The sequence below is a fragment of the Scyliorhinus canicula genome, chromosome 6, assembly GCF_902713615.1.
Source record: "Scyliorhinus canicula chromosome 6, sScyCan1.1, whole genome shotgun sequence".
Taxonomy (NCBI): domain Eukaryota; kingdom Metazoa; phylum Chordata; class Chondrichthyes; order Carcharhiniformes; family Scyliorhinidae; genus Scyliorhinus; species Scyliorhinus canicula.
Window position 1 is genome coordinate 85,553,641 of NC_052151.1, and position 13,644 is coordinate 85,567,284.

The following is a 13,644-nucleotide window of genomic DNA, read 5'->3' on the forward strand; positions in this document are numbered from 1 at the left end:
ATTGGGACAATGCGGGCTTTATGAGGCGTATGTTGGGACGGGTCCCGGATAAGGAGGCGGGAGGTCTGATCATGGGGGGGACTTTAATACGGTGTTGGATCCTTCACTGGATCGGTCCAGCTCTAGGACGGGTAGGAGGCCGGCGGCGGCCAAGGTACTGAGAGGGTTTATGGACCAGATGGGTGGGGTGGATCCATGGAGGTTTGTGAGGCCGAGGGGACGCGAGTACTCTTTCTTCTCCCACGTACATAGGGTCTACTCTCAGATAGATTTCTTCGTGGTGAGTAGGGGACTGATTCCGAGAGTGGAACCTATGTTGTTCATGGAGGTGGGGCGAATGTTTATGATTGTTAATATTATTGTTATTTTTGGTATTTTACTAAGGTGCGTTATTGAAATGAAAATGAAAATGAAAATCGCTTATTGTCACGAGTAGGCTTCAATGAAGTTACTGTGAAAAGCCCCTAGTCGCCACATTCCGGCGCCTGTCCGAGGAGGCTGGTACGGGAATCGAACCGTGCTGCTGGCCTGCTTGGTCTGCTTTAAAAGCCAGCGATTTAGCTGAGTGAGCTAAACCAGCCCCAGCTGATGTTGTATAAATTCAAAATTTTTCATTAAAAATTATTTTAAAAAAAAGAAACGGCGAGCGGCGATTCTCCGGGCGGCCTGTCGTAAAACTCGACACGCCGTTTTGTGTGGGGGAGGGGGGGGGGGGGGAGAATTGCATGCGGGTGCCAGGGCGGCGTGGCGGGAATCGCTCGGCACTCCCGCGATTCTCCCACCCGGCGTGGGGGTCGGCCCTTGGCTATCGTTTTGGAGTGCACACCTATCCTCTTCATTCTCAACAAAATGGCTGATGTTTGTGTCATTTGAAAATTTCCCATTCATGCCTCCCACATTTAAGTTCAAATCCTTAATTTATACCACAAACAGCAATGGCGCCAACATTGAGCCCTGTGGAACATCACTGGAAACTGCCTTCCTTTCGCAAGAACACCCTTCGATCATTAACCTTTGTTTGCTATTACTGAGTCAATTTTGGGGCAAACCCACAACATTCTTTATCCCATGGGATTTCACTTTTCTGACCAGTCTGCCATGTGGTATCTTGTCAAATGCCTTACTAATATCCGTGTAATAATAATCGCTTATTGTCACAAGTAGGCTTCAATGAAGTTACTGTGAAAAGCCCCTCATCACCACATTCCGGTGCCTGTTTGGGGAGGCCGGTACGGAACTGAATCCGTGCTGCTGGCCTTATTCTGCATTACAAGCCAGCAATTTAGCCCACTGTGCTAAACCAGCCAACTGTGTAGGCCAGTGTTCTTCAAAGTTTGGGGTGTGACCCGTGGGTGGGTCGCGGGTGGGTGTCGGGAGGGTCACGGAGCCGTTGTCCGCGGCGCTCCCGGTTGCGCAAATCCCCGCGCAGCAGCCGGCTTTTCATAACGCTGGCTGCAAATAGCCGCGAACATGTTAAAAAAAATCTGCCGCATTGTGCATGCGCGCACGTTGATCGGCGCGCATGCTGATAATCGGGCTGGCATGCACAGTGCGGCCGCTATTTTTTTGAACGGTTGTAGCTTTTTTTACAAGTTCTGTAGTGGGTTTTATTCATTTATTCATTTATTTCATTCATTTAATTTTTATTTTTTTCATTTATTTTATTAATTTTATTTTTTTTACAAGTTCGGGGGGTGTTTATTCATTTTTTTAATTTATTATATTCCTTTTGTTTTAAAAGTTCGGGTGGGTTTATTCATTTTTTTCATTTATTTTACTCATTTCTTTTACAAGTTCGGGGGGGATTTATTCATTTTTTTCATTTATTTTACTCATTGTTTTTGCAAGTTCGGGGGGGGGGGGGCCAGTGGGTTTATTTAATAAAATGTTACAGGAAAAAAATTAAAAACTTTGGACAGATGGAGTCCATACTTTCCGACACCAGAAGGCTTCACCTTCATCCAACAGGTTCCATTGGAGGAGCGTGTATGAGGGCCAAAGGGACCTAAAACCATTTCCTCCATTCTTGTCAGCAGCAAACAAGGTAAGAGAAAATGGTGAGTCGCGCAAGTCGGCCGGTGTGGGTCGCAAAGGTTGGCCGGCGTGGGTCGTGAAGGTCGGCTGGCGTGGGTCGCGAAGGTTGGCCGGCGAGGGTCCCGAAGGTCGGCCAGGTTGGTTCCTGAAGGTTGGCCGGTTGGTAAAAAGGGTCCCCGGAAAAAAAGTTTGAAGAACACTGGTGTAGGCCACATCCACTGCACTACAGCAGTTGCAAACCTCAAAAGAAGATGGTGCTTGCTGCCATGCCTACTTCTGCTCTCTGGAATTTATTCATACTGTGTCGTTTGTCTATTTTTCTTAACAGGTTTGTCATTTTTAACAGTTTTACATGCTTAAACATTTCAATCTGTTAATATGATTATTTTAACAGTGCTATATTATAACTTGCAGACCTGTGGGGAAAGAGTAGGACAGTGGGACTAATTTGTAGCTCTTTCATGGAGTCAGGACATGCAATGGCTTCTATATGTGATTCTATCATTAAAAGCTCTCATTCTATCTGAATTCTATCAATGTAAGTTTGACAGTCACAACAACACAATTTACATGTCGCAATAAAATTATGTACCACACTGTCAGTCTTTCTGAATGGGATATTTCATCAATATCCCAAAACATTGAACTCTTTGGGCGAGAAATTTATCTGCACCCATAACCATATTGAATGGGCCAGCTCCTGCTCCTATCTCTTATGTATTTTTGTGTCCACTGTTCTTTAAATGGAAAATGTACTGATGCCCAGCCAGCATAAAATTTGGTTGATGAAAACAGAAAATCGAACGCTCATTAACATTTTTGCTTTCTCAAAACCAGAATGTTACCTTGTCCAAATTTATTTGCTGTATGAATTTCAGAAGATTCTTTGAAACCGAGCATTCTGCAAACCACTTCGGCATCTGGCTTGTCCCATTTATCATCGCAAACCGTTCCCCATAGCTGGTCATAGAAAACTTCCACCCTGCCTTCATGAGGTCCTGAGCCATTCACCAGTCTTATGACAGGTCCAATTTCTCCTAATGAAAACATTAACAAACTGATTAACATCAAACCAATATACATAGGTTACGTAAGTGAGCAAAAAGTTGGCAAATGGAGTGTAATGTGGGAAAAGGTGAAGTTGTTCATTTTGGAAGGGAGAACAAAAGGACAGAGTTTTATTTAAATGAAGAAAATTGCAGAAAGCTGCAATCACTGAGTGTCTTTAAAACAGAGATAGATATGTTTTTGATCAATAAGGGGATCAGGGGTTATGGGGAGAAGGCTGGAGAATGGCGATGAGAAAAATAGCAGTCATGATTCAATGGCGGAGCAGAGTCGATGGGCTGAGTGGCCTAATTCTGCTCCAATGTCTTATGGTCTAATACAAAGGAACTTTGGGGCACCTGTGCACGAAACACAAAGCTAGCACACAGGTGCAGCAGATAATCAGGAAGGCTAATGGAATGTTGGCCCTTATTTCAAAGGAATTGGAGCAAAAGAGTAGGAAAGGCTTGTTGTAACTGTGCAAAATACAGGTGAGACCACATCTGGAGTACTTTGAGCAGTTTTGGTCCCCTTATTAATGAAACATATTATTCCATTGGAGGCAGTTCATAGAAGATTCACTATGATGATCCCTGGTATGGAGCGATTGTGTTATGAGCAAAGATTAAACAGGCTGGGACTCTACTCATTGGAATTTAGAAGAATGAGAGGTGGTTTCATTGAAACATATTCTTACAGGGCTTGACAGGGTAAATACTGAGAGGATGTTTCCCCTCATGGGAGCATCTTGGACCAGAGGGCTTAGTTTCAGACTAAAGGGGTACCAATTTAGGACTGAGATGAGAAGGAATTTCTTCTCTCAGAGGGTTGTGTCTTTGGAACTTCTTGCCACAGAGAGCTGTGGGGCAGAGTCCTTGAGTATATTTAAGGCTGAGATAGATGGACTCTTGATCAGTAAAGGAAAGACGGATGATGTACCGTCAATTAACACGAGACGAGAATGGTGAAACAATCGAGGCTTTATTGTGCAAGATGTTGTGCCTCCTGCAGCTGGAACCAGAATGGAAGCAGCGCAGGAGAGCATACACTTTTATACGGCGCCTGCTGGGAGGAGCCAGCAGGCAGGGATTTACCGTATTACCTGTAATACACGGGCAGTGCCATAATACATGCAATATATCATTAGTGGTGTTTACCACATTCGCCCCCTGTTTAAAAAAAGTCCGGCGGGGGTGACGAAAACATTACAGATTAAGTCTGTTGGGGGCTTTGACCCTCCGCTGCGATCACCTCAGTCCTGGAGGTGATGTGGGCGCCGATGTGGTCACCTGTGACTCCGGGAGCGTGTTGTCCTCGTCTTCGTCAGCCCTGAATGGATCCAGTGGGAGGACGGATCCTGCTGAGGTGGGAGCTGCGGTGAGGTTCGCTGGAGGGAGGGAGGGTGGGTGGCACAGGGGTGAATGAGGCAACTGGGGAGGAGAAAGGAGCGGTGTCAGGTCAGGGGTTGTGGGTGGGGACCCAGCGGGTGCCAGGTCCCGGAGGGAGACTGTGTCCTGGCACCCGTCTGGGTGTGCCACGTAGGTGTACTGCGGGTTTGCATGTAGGAGATGGACTTTCTCAACCAAGAGGTCCAATTTATGGCTCTGCACATGCTTCTGGAGGAGGACGGGTCCAGGAACTGTCAGCCATGTTGTGAGCGAGACCCTAGAGGTTGACTTCTTGGGAAAGGGAAACACACGGTCGTGAGGGGTTTCATTACTGGTGGTACAGAGGAGCGACCAGATGGAGTGGAGCGCATCAGGGAGGACCTACTGACAGCGGGAGACCAGGAGATTTCTGGACCGAAGGGCCAGCAGGACGGCCTTCCAGACCTTCCCGTTCTCCCTCTCCACCTGCCCGTTTCCCCAGGGGTTGTAGCTGGTCGTCCTGCTTGAGGCGATGCCCTTGTTGAGCAGGAACTGACGCAGTTCATCACTCATAAAAGAGGATCCCCGATCGGTGGGGATGTAGGTGGGGAAACCGAACAGAGTGAAGATGCTGTGGAGGGCTTTAATGACCGTGGTAGCAGTCATGTCGGGGCATGGGATGGCGAAAGGGAACCGGAAGTACTCATCAATTACGTTGAGGAAGTACATGTTGCGATCGGTGGAGGGGTGGGGCCCTTTGAAGTCCATGCTGAGGCGCTCAAAGGGGAGGGAGGCCTTCATCAGGTGCGCTCTGTCTGGCCAGTAGAAGTGTGGCTTGCACTCTGCGCAGACTTGGCAGTCTCTGGTTACGGTCCTGACCTCCTCAATGGAGTAGGGCAGTTTGCAGGCCTTGACAAAATGGAAGAACCGGGTGACCCCCGGTGGCAGAGGTCATAATGGAGAGCCCGGAGTCGGTCCACTTGTGCACTGGCACATTGACCGTGGCATAAGGCATCAGGGGGCTCATTGAGCTTCCCTGGGCGATACAAGATCTCACAGTTATAGATGGAGAGCTCGATCCTCCACCTCAAGATCTTGTCATTTTTTACCTTGCCCCGCTGTGTTGTTAAACATGAAGGCAACTGACCATTGGTCAGTGAGGAGAGTGAATCTTCTGCTGGCCAGGTAATGCCTCCAACGTCACACAGCTTCCACAATGGCTTGGGCCTCCTTTTTGACAGAGGAGTGACGAATTTTGGAGGCATGGAGGGTGCGGGAAAAGAAAGACATGGGTCTGCCCGCCTGGTTGAGGGTGGCGGCCAGAGTCACGTCTGATGCATCGCTCTCCACTTGAAAGGGGAGGGTCCCGTTGACTACTTGCATCGTAGCCTTGGCGATGTCCACCTTGATGTGGTTGAAGGCCCGGCAGGCCTCAGCCGTCAGGGGGAAAACTGTGGACTTGATGAGTGGATGGGCCTTGTCCGCATAATTCGGGACCCATTGGGCGTAATATGAGAAAAAACCCAGGCATCGTTTCAGGGCCTTGGGGCAGTGGGGGAGAGAGAGTTTCAGGAGGGGGCGCATGCGGTCGGGGTCGGGCCCTAGGACTCCATTTTCCACTATGTAGCCAAGGATGGCTAAGCGGTTGGTGTGGAACACGCATTTCTCCTTATTGTAGGTGAGGTTAAGGAGTTTGGCGGTATGGAGGAATTTTTGGAGGTTTGCGTCGTGGTCCTGCTGATTGTGGCCGAGGTGGTGACGTTATCTAAGTGCAGGAAGGTGGCCCGCAGCCTGTACTGGGCAACCATTCGGTCCATCTCTCGCTGGAAGACCGAGACCCCATTGGTGACGCCGATGGAAGGCTAAGGGGCTGGTTTAGCTCACTCAGCTAAATCGCTGGCTTTTAAAGCAGACCAAGCAGGCCAGCAGCACGGTTCGATTCCCGTACCAGCCTCCCCGGACAGGCGCCGGAATGTGGCGACTAGGGGCTTTTCACAGTAACTTCATTGAAGCCTACTCGTGACAATAAGCGATTTTCATTTCATTTCAAGTGAGAGAGGCGGCCATCTGCTTCGAACGCAGTGTATTGGCGGTCCTCCGGGCGGATGGGAAGCTGGTGGTAGGCGGACTTCAAGTCAACTGTGGAGAAGACTCGATACTGCGCAATCTGCTTTTCCATGTCAGATATGAGAGGGAGGGGGTACGCGTCGAGTTGCGTGTACCGGTTGATGGTCTGGCTGTAGTCAATGACCATCCTGTGCTTCTCCCCAGTCTTCACTACCACCACTTGAGCTCTCCAGGGGCTGTTGCTGGCCTCAATGATCCCCTCCCGCAGAAGCCGTTGGACCTCCGACCTGATGAAAGTCCTGTCCTGGGCACTGTACCATCTGCTCCTAGTGGCGACAGGTTTGCAGTCTGGGGTGAGGCTCGCAAACAGTGAAGGTGGATCGACCATGAGGGTCGTGAGGCCGCAGACGGTGAGGGGGTGCAGGGGTCCGCCGAATTTCAAAGTAAGGCTTTGGAGATGGCATTGAAAATCAAGGCCTAGTAACAGGGCAGCGCAGAGGTGGGGGAGGACATAGAGCCTGAAGTTGCTGAACTCTATGCCCTGAACGGTGCGGGTCGTGACACAGTACCCCCGGATTTCAACGGAGTGGGATCCGGAGGCCAGGGAGATTTTCTGGGTGACGGGGAGTACCGGGTTGGAGCAGCGCCTTACCGTAGCAGGGTGGATGATACTCTCTGTGCTCCCGGAGTCAAAGAGGCAGGTCGTCTCGTACCCGTTGATCTTGAAAATGAAATGAAAATCACTTATTGGCACAAGTAGGCTTCAAATGAAGTTACTGTGAAAAGCCCCTAGTTGCCACATTCCAGCGCCTGTTCAGGGAGGCTGGTACGGGAATTGAACCTTGCTGCTGGCCTGCCTTGGTCTGCCTCCAAAGCCAGCGATTTAGCCCAGTGCTGATCTTCACCATCGTCGTGGCAGTCACGAGGTTGCGGGGCCGTGACTGATCTAGGGTGATGGAGGCGGAAGATGTTGGGAGGTCCCGGGCTGATCAGTGGTGGTGGAGGTATCAGTAGGCAGCGAACAGCCAGACGAGCAGGAGTCCTGAGGCGCGTTCCAAAATGGCGGCGAAGATGGCGGCGCCCACGGGGCGCACATGGCAGGTGGCATCAAAGATGGCGGCACACGTGGGCCGCACGTGGCTTGTGGTGGAGAAGATGGCACGCCCCTGGATCGCACATGGGGGGTGTAGTAATGCCGGGCTGGAAATAGCAGTGACCGACCGGGCCTGGCAAACAGAAACAATGTGGCCCTTCTTCCCACACCCATTGCAGGTCGCGCTCCACGCCGGGCAGCACTGCCTAGGGTGTTTGTGCTCTGTCCACAAAAATAACACTTGGGCCCCCCAGAGTTGGCTGGCTGCCACGCGGCGCAGGCTTGCGGTGAGCTCGAGTCAGCAGCTGGTGGGGCCCGTGATGCCCACGAGGGTGCCGCACGGTCGGGGGTGTAGTCCTTACGGGAGGCCACTTCTCGTGAATTAGCAAGCTGCCTAGTCTCTGCATGACCGAGCGTACCACCTTCCAATAGCCGCTGGCGGACTTACGTAGACTTCATGCCCGTGACATAAGCGTCTCTGGTTAATAGTTTGGTGTGTTGGACTGCCGAAACTGCCTGGCAGTCACAGTTCCTACTGAGAATCTGTAGAGCCTGCAAGAAATCGTCCAGAGTTTCCCCCGGGAGTGGCCGTCCCGTGACCAGGAGGAGCCTGGCGTACACTTGATTCACCAACTTATCATAATGTCCCTTTAGTAGCGTCATCGCTTCGGAGCAGGTGGGCGCATCTCGGATGAGGGGAAATATTTCAGGGCTCACCCGTGAGTCGAGGACTTGGAGCTTCTGTGGGTCCGAGGGTTCTTCAGTGGCTGCTCTGAGGTAGCCTTCAAAGCAGGCTAGCCAGTGGTCGAAGGTGGACGTGGCGTTGGCTGCGTGAGGGTTCAGCTCCAAACGATCAGGCTTGATTAAGATGTTCATCTTTTAAAATCTTGTGCAATAAATTGTTGTACCATCAATTAACGCGAGACGAGAATGGTGAAACAATCGAGGCTTTATTGCACAGATGTTGTGCCTCCTACAGCTGGAACCAGAATGGGAGCAGTGCAGGAGAGCATACACTTTTATACGCTGCCTGCTGGGAGGAGCCAGCAGGCAGGGATTTACCGTAGTACCTGTAATACAAGGGCAGTGTCGTAATACATGCACTATATCACTAGTGGTGTTAACTGGAAAAGGCAGGAAAGTGGATGTAAGGAATATCAGATCAGCCATGATCCTATTAAATGGCAGAGCTCAAGGGGCCAAATAGCCTCCTCCTGTTCCTATTTCTTATGGTCTAAATACATCTTCTTTGTATTAAAAGAAATAGATCAGGGGGATAGGGTTTTTTGAATGATGGTGTTTCCCACCTTGCTACCCAAAGAGACAGCAGGAAATGCATCCCTGCCAGTCACAGCTATTTAACATTCTGAGGTGCATCAGTTGGCAGTACGGGTCTTTCATCCCTCCCTTGGGAGGAAGTCCTGTTTCCAAGAGCTTACATCCAATCTGATGTCCCAGCACTGTCAGTGGCAGCAGTGGCCAGGTAAGTTTGTGTGGCAGAGTGGGGAGGTGAGACCCTAGGGGCTGGGTGAAGGAGGTGGGACCCTTGATGAAAAGGCCGGGATTGGGTGGAGGGGAAGGGTGCAACCGCAGGGGCAGACCTTGATGTGGAAAGGGAGCCCTCGAGGAAGGCACTGTCTCCCCACTTCCTGATCAAGGCCCGAGCAGGTTGACCTTCTGGGCTTCTCTCCTGCTCCTGAACTCTCCTCACCAGCCTCAAAATGGAGCCCAGGCAGGAAGAGGCCCTTCACTGGATAATAATTGCTCACTTCAGGGCCTTAATTGGGGTGAAGGCCACCCTGGGTCTCGCCTGTCCCACATAAAATTGCAGACAGGTTGGAGGGGGTGGTGGGAGGGTTGTGAAAAGGCTACCCGGGAAATTTTACAGTACCCACCGTCCCTCACCAAGCTGAGAATTCTGCCCTAGGAAATTGCAGATGTGTTAGTCAGGAATTGTGTCTTTGAATTGGAAAATTGCAAACATAATCCATTATTTAAGAATGAATGGAAAATAAACTAAGTAACATTAAACCTGTGAATTTAACATTAGTTGTGGGAAACGTAGTGGAATCTTTCCTTGGCTGAGCACTTGGAGGAGTTTGAGCTGATCAAGAAGCAGCATGAATTTGTTGTCTGATTAATCTTATTCAATTATTGTGAAGAGATTACTAACAAAAATGAAAGGGGACAGAAGTGGAGGTCGCCTTGTGATAGCTATTGTTTGAGAGATAGGAGATCAAGAGAAAATAAAACCATTGTAGTGATTTATACACAGTAGACATGCGAGTAAATAATTCAGAGGATGAACAAAATATCACTGGACAGCACTGTTGGAAATGAACAAAACAACACAGCTTTAATGACTGGATAAAACCAAATTACTGTGGATGCTGGAATCTGAAACGAAAGAGAAAATGCTGGAAAATCTCAGCAGGTCTGGCAGCATCTGTAGGGAGAGAAACAGCTTTAATCACTACAATGCGGTATCAACAACTGCATCAGCAGTGTATCAACAACAATAGTGTTGAAAGCTGTTAGTTAGTGTTTTGTGAAAGAGTGGCCCATAAAAGCACCACAGACCAATTACAATAAAACTGCAAGTCGCTATACTTGAATAGATAAACAATCCTGTGGGGTCAGCTTGGTAATTTTCAACAAATTGTCATATTGTCACAGAATCATAGAATAGTAATGACACAGAAAGAGGCCATTTGTCCCATCATATCTGCTATGGCTCTCTGAAGGAGCAATTTACCCAGTGTCACACCCCGGCTTTTCTCCGTAGCCCTGCTCATTCTTCCTTTTCAGATAATAATTCAATTCCCTCTTGAATGCTTCTATTGAAATTGCCTCTACCATACCCTGAGGCAGTGCTTTCCAGTTCACAACCACTTGCTGCGTGTCTCCTTCTTTAGCCAATTACCTTAAATCTATGTGCAACTACAAATGTAATTTTACTTCATGAATTAGTAAAATACTTATAATATGTGAGTACACTTGATGGACTGAACTTTCCTGACTCAATGGATACAATGTCAGAGATATGAGGAGTAAGGCTGGAAAATAGAGGCGAGCCTTATTGAGGTTGTGCCCTGATACATGTCGAGGTGTCCTTGCACTTGCCTTTCTATCCAAACAGCACCCAGCTCTCCTGGATTGGCTGCCAGAGCTTCAGGCTCTCTGATTGGGCTCCAGCATCAGGAACCTGCCTGCTGTCCTCAATAGGATGGCAAGGGTGAAGGTGGCCAACCTTACAGAGGTTATACTGGCGGGCACACTGACATGTGGGGACTCTCATATGAACCTGATGTCGGGTCCTAACATTTGCAGGAAGTTTCAGCCGAATATTGCATTTCAAGTGGCATTGCAGTACCTGTAGGCTGAATATTTATAACCTTTTTCTGGAATGTTGAAAGTAGGACCTGTGATCATTAGTTTCGACATCTAAATGATGATTTTACAAATGCTCACTCATGGAGGATGAGGATCTCCTTCAAAAGTCATAAATTCATAAAATCAGATCACTTATTTCTTTATGTTCTCTGTATCTATCTGCTCCCAGAGTTGGTGGGGTGTGTTTGGTTGTTCGGTTGTTTGCTTGCCGTTAATTCCAGCCATCTATATCAATGGTTACCTCCACTGGCTATGCATCAGTGTTTGGACAATGTTCTATGTTGCTCCTGCTATTCAATCACTATTTTTTGGCACTGGAGAAGAGCCACCCACTCAGTCCCAGTTAGATGATGAGGCTTTGGAAGCAGCTGCCGGCTCACTGTGGAGAAGCAGTGGCAGGCGGTGGGACATCAGGCAGAGATTTGAGAGTCGCTTAGCAGATTAGCGTGAACAGTGGAGGAGTCTGTCTTATGTCATGGCTCAATATGTGAGTGCCTTGAAGTCACCATGGGAAAGCTGCCGTCTGCTCTGGAGAACTTGGTCCAGTAGATCTTACCAGGTTTGCACTTGGCCTTGCATTTCATGGCCACACACCTTGGTGGGCACTATAAGGATATAGAACTCCTTTGGCAAGGTGCTGTACCCTTTTGGAAAGGTCAGGTTCCCTTTGGGAAGGTCCTTTGTGAGAAGTAAGGTTCCCTTTGGCATTGTTACAATTAGATGTGAATGTGGGTAAGAAGTGCAGAAACTCATTAGTACTGTCAAGAAAACTGCCAAAATCAACTTCAAAAGTGTCAAAAGCAACTGTCAAAACTGTTGAAACGAACCTTCAAAAGCAAATGTTAAGCTGTCAACAATTAAATCGTTGAAAAACCTGCATGGAGTGTTCACTTTGGTGACATAAACCTGAGGTTTATCATTGCTGTATTAATGCTGCAGTTCACAATCTTCCATTCACACAGTAGGCAGCCTGCATTTCACAGCTTGAGCGACAGCTACAACTGGTTATACTTTAAAATGGGACTGAATCACAATTTTGTTTTTATCACTTGAATTAATTGTTTCTATAGTGGATTATGTAGTTGAACAATATGCAGAAATAGTAAACAGATTTTTATGAATGAAAGGTTTTTGAATAAAGTGTGTGATTTTCCCACCACGTTGCGTCCACCACTGATCTGTTGTGCTGAGAGTATCGTGGAAGACACCCAAAAGTGGCTTTACATTGGGTGCCAAGCCAATGAGTCTTGACACCTGCCGCAATCTCAAGCACATCAACATAATTATATTTAAATGGGCTATTAGGCACCCAGGAGTCTTCGGCCACACCGGCGAGGCCTCATCCAGGCGCTAATTGATACTAATCTACACAAGTGGAGACCAGAGATGATGGAACTCCGGGGAATTTCATATTGCAATGCCTCTGGCACCTGGGAAACCTTGCAGTGCCAACTACTAGGATGCCAAGTTGGCACTGCCAGGGTGTCAAGGCAATACCCAGGCGGCAGGTTGGCAGGGCCAAAGAGCAGGGCCTGAGGGTGGCCATGCCCATGAAAGGGGGGTCTGAAAGAGAGGGCATGAAGAGGGGAAGGGATGAAGGGGGATATGAAGGGGCATTGTGAAGGTGGGGGGTTGAAAGGGGATGGATTGAAAGGTGGGTACCTAATGGTGTGACCCAATAGCAGGGCATGCTCACTTGGGGGACTGGGGGCAATGACCCAATGTCCACAAGGATTAATGAGTGTGGATCGGGCTACCCTAATGCTTGGCTGGTAAAGGGGGCTCATGCTAACTTCTATTGATGGGGGGGAGGTTGCCCCTCAGGGGTCAAAGGTTGGAGGTGTTGCCCAAGTCTGTGGAGGGTCACATTGTCTATGGATGAGGGATTTGAGATCGGGGCACTTTTCCAAATTCGTGCTCCAATCTCTGAGAAGCCGGTTCGGCCAGTGGGTTTAGTCCTCCACTGCAGAAAAGAAACGCTGGTGAGAAACTCCCCAAGCCCTGCGAAAATGACTCCGTGTGGGTGAATAGAGGTCTGGTTCTCACCCAAAAAGTCAGCGGGAAACACCCCGTTAAACCCACAAAAAATTACAGGACTCGATTCAGTAATCTCATTGCGGCCAGCGTGGGCAAATGGTGAATCACGCGCGAGCCCCAAATTGGGCACCATTCTGGGCTCGAAACCTCACCCGAGTTAACTCCTTGCTCCACCTGGCGAGAGCTGGGGGTGGATTCTGCCCTGACCCGCCGAAGGGCCTGTTCCTGTGCTGTATTGTTCTTTGCTCAGTGAGGGCGAGATCCAGGGCTGGATTCTCCCCCGGGGTTACTCTCTGTTTTGCCGGCGCCCGGGGGTTTCCCGACAGCGTGGGGCTGCCCCACAATAGGAAATCCCATTCGCCCTCACTGAACAAAGAACAATACAGCACAGGAACAGGCCCTTCGGCCCTCCAAACCTGTACCAGTCATGATACCACCCTTGGCCAAAATCCTCAGCACTCCCAGGCCATTGGAGACTACTGCGTGATCGCGGACAGGGCCAGATATCACTCTGGCACTCCCCCTGGCAACGGGCATCTGGTCCCCTTGGCATTGCCACGGTGCCTGGGTGGCACTGCCAGGGTGCAAGGTTGTCACTGCCAGGAA

General features: G+C 49.2%; 1 protein-coding gene across 1 annotated transcript in view; it reads right to left on the reverse strand.

The window, feature by feature from the left end:
- The window catches only part of scara5 (scavenger receptor class A, member 5 (putative)), a 160,591-nt gene that overhangs the window by 33,769 nt on the left and 113,178 nt on the right, over nucleotides 1-13,644 (reverse strand). Inside the window, exon 8 of the mRNA XM_038799611.1 lies at nucleotides 2,880-3,071. Within this exon, the coding sequence (XP_038655539.1) occupies nucleotides 2,880-3,071 (192 nt within the window). The remainder of the gene's footprint in view (nucleotides 1-2,879; nucleotides 3,072-13,644) is intronic.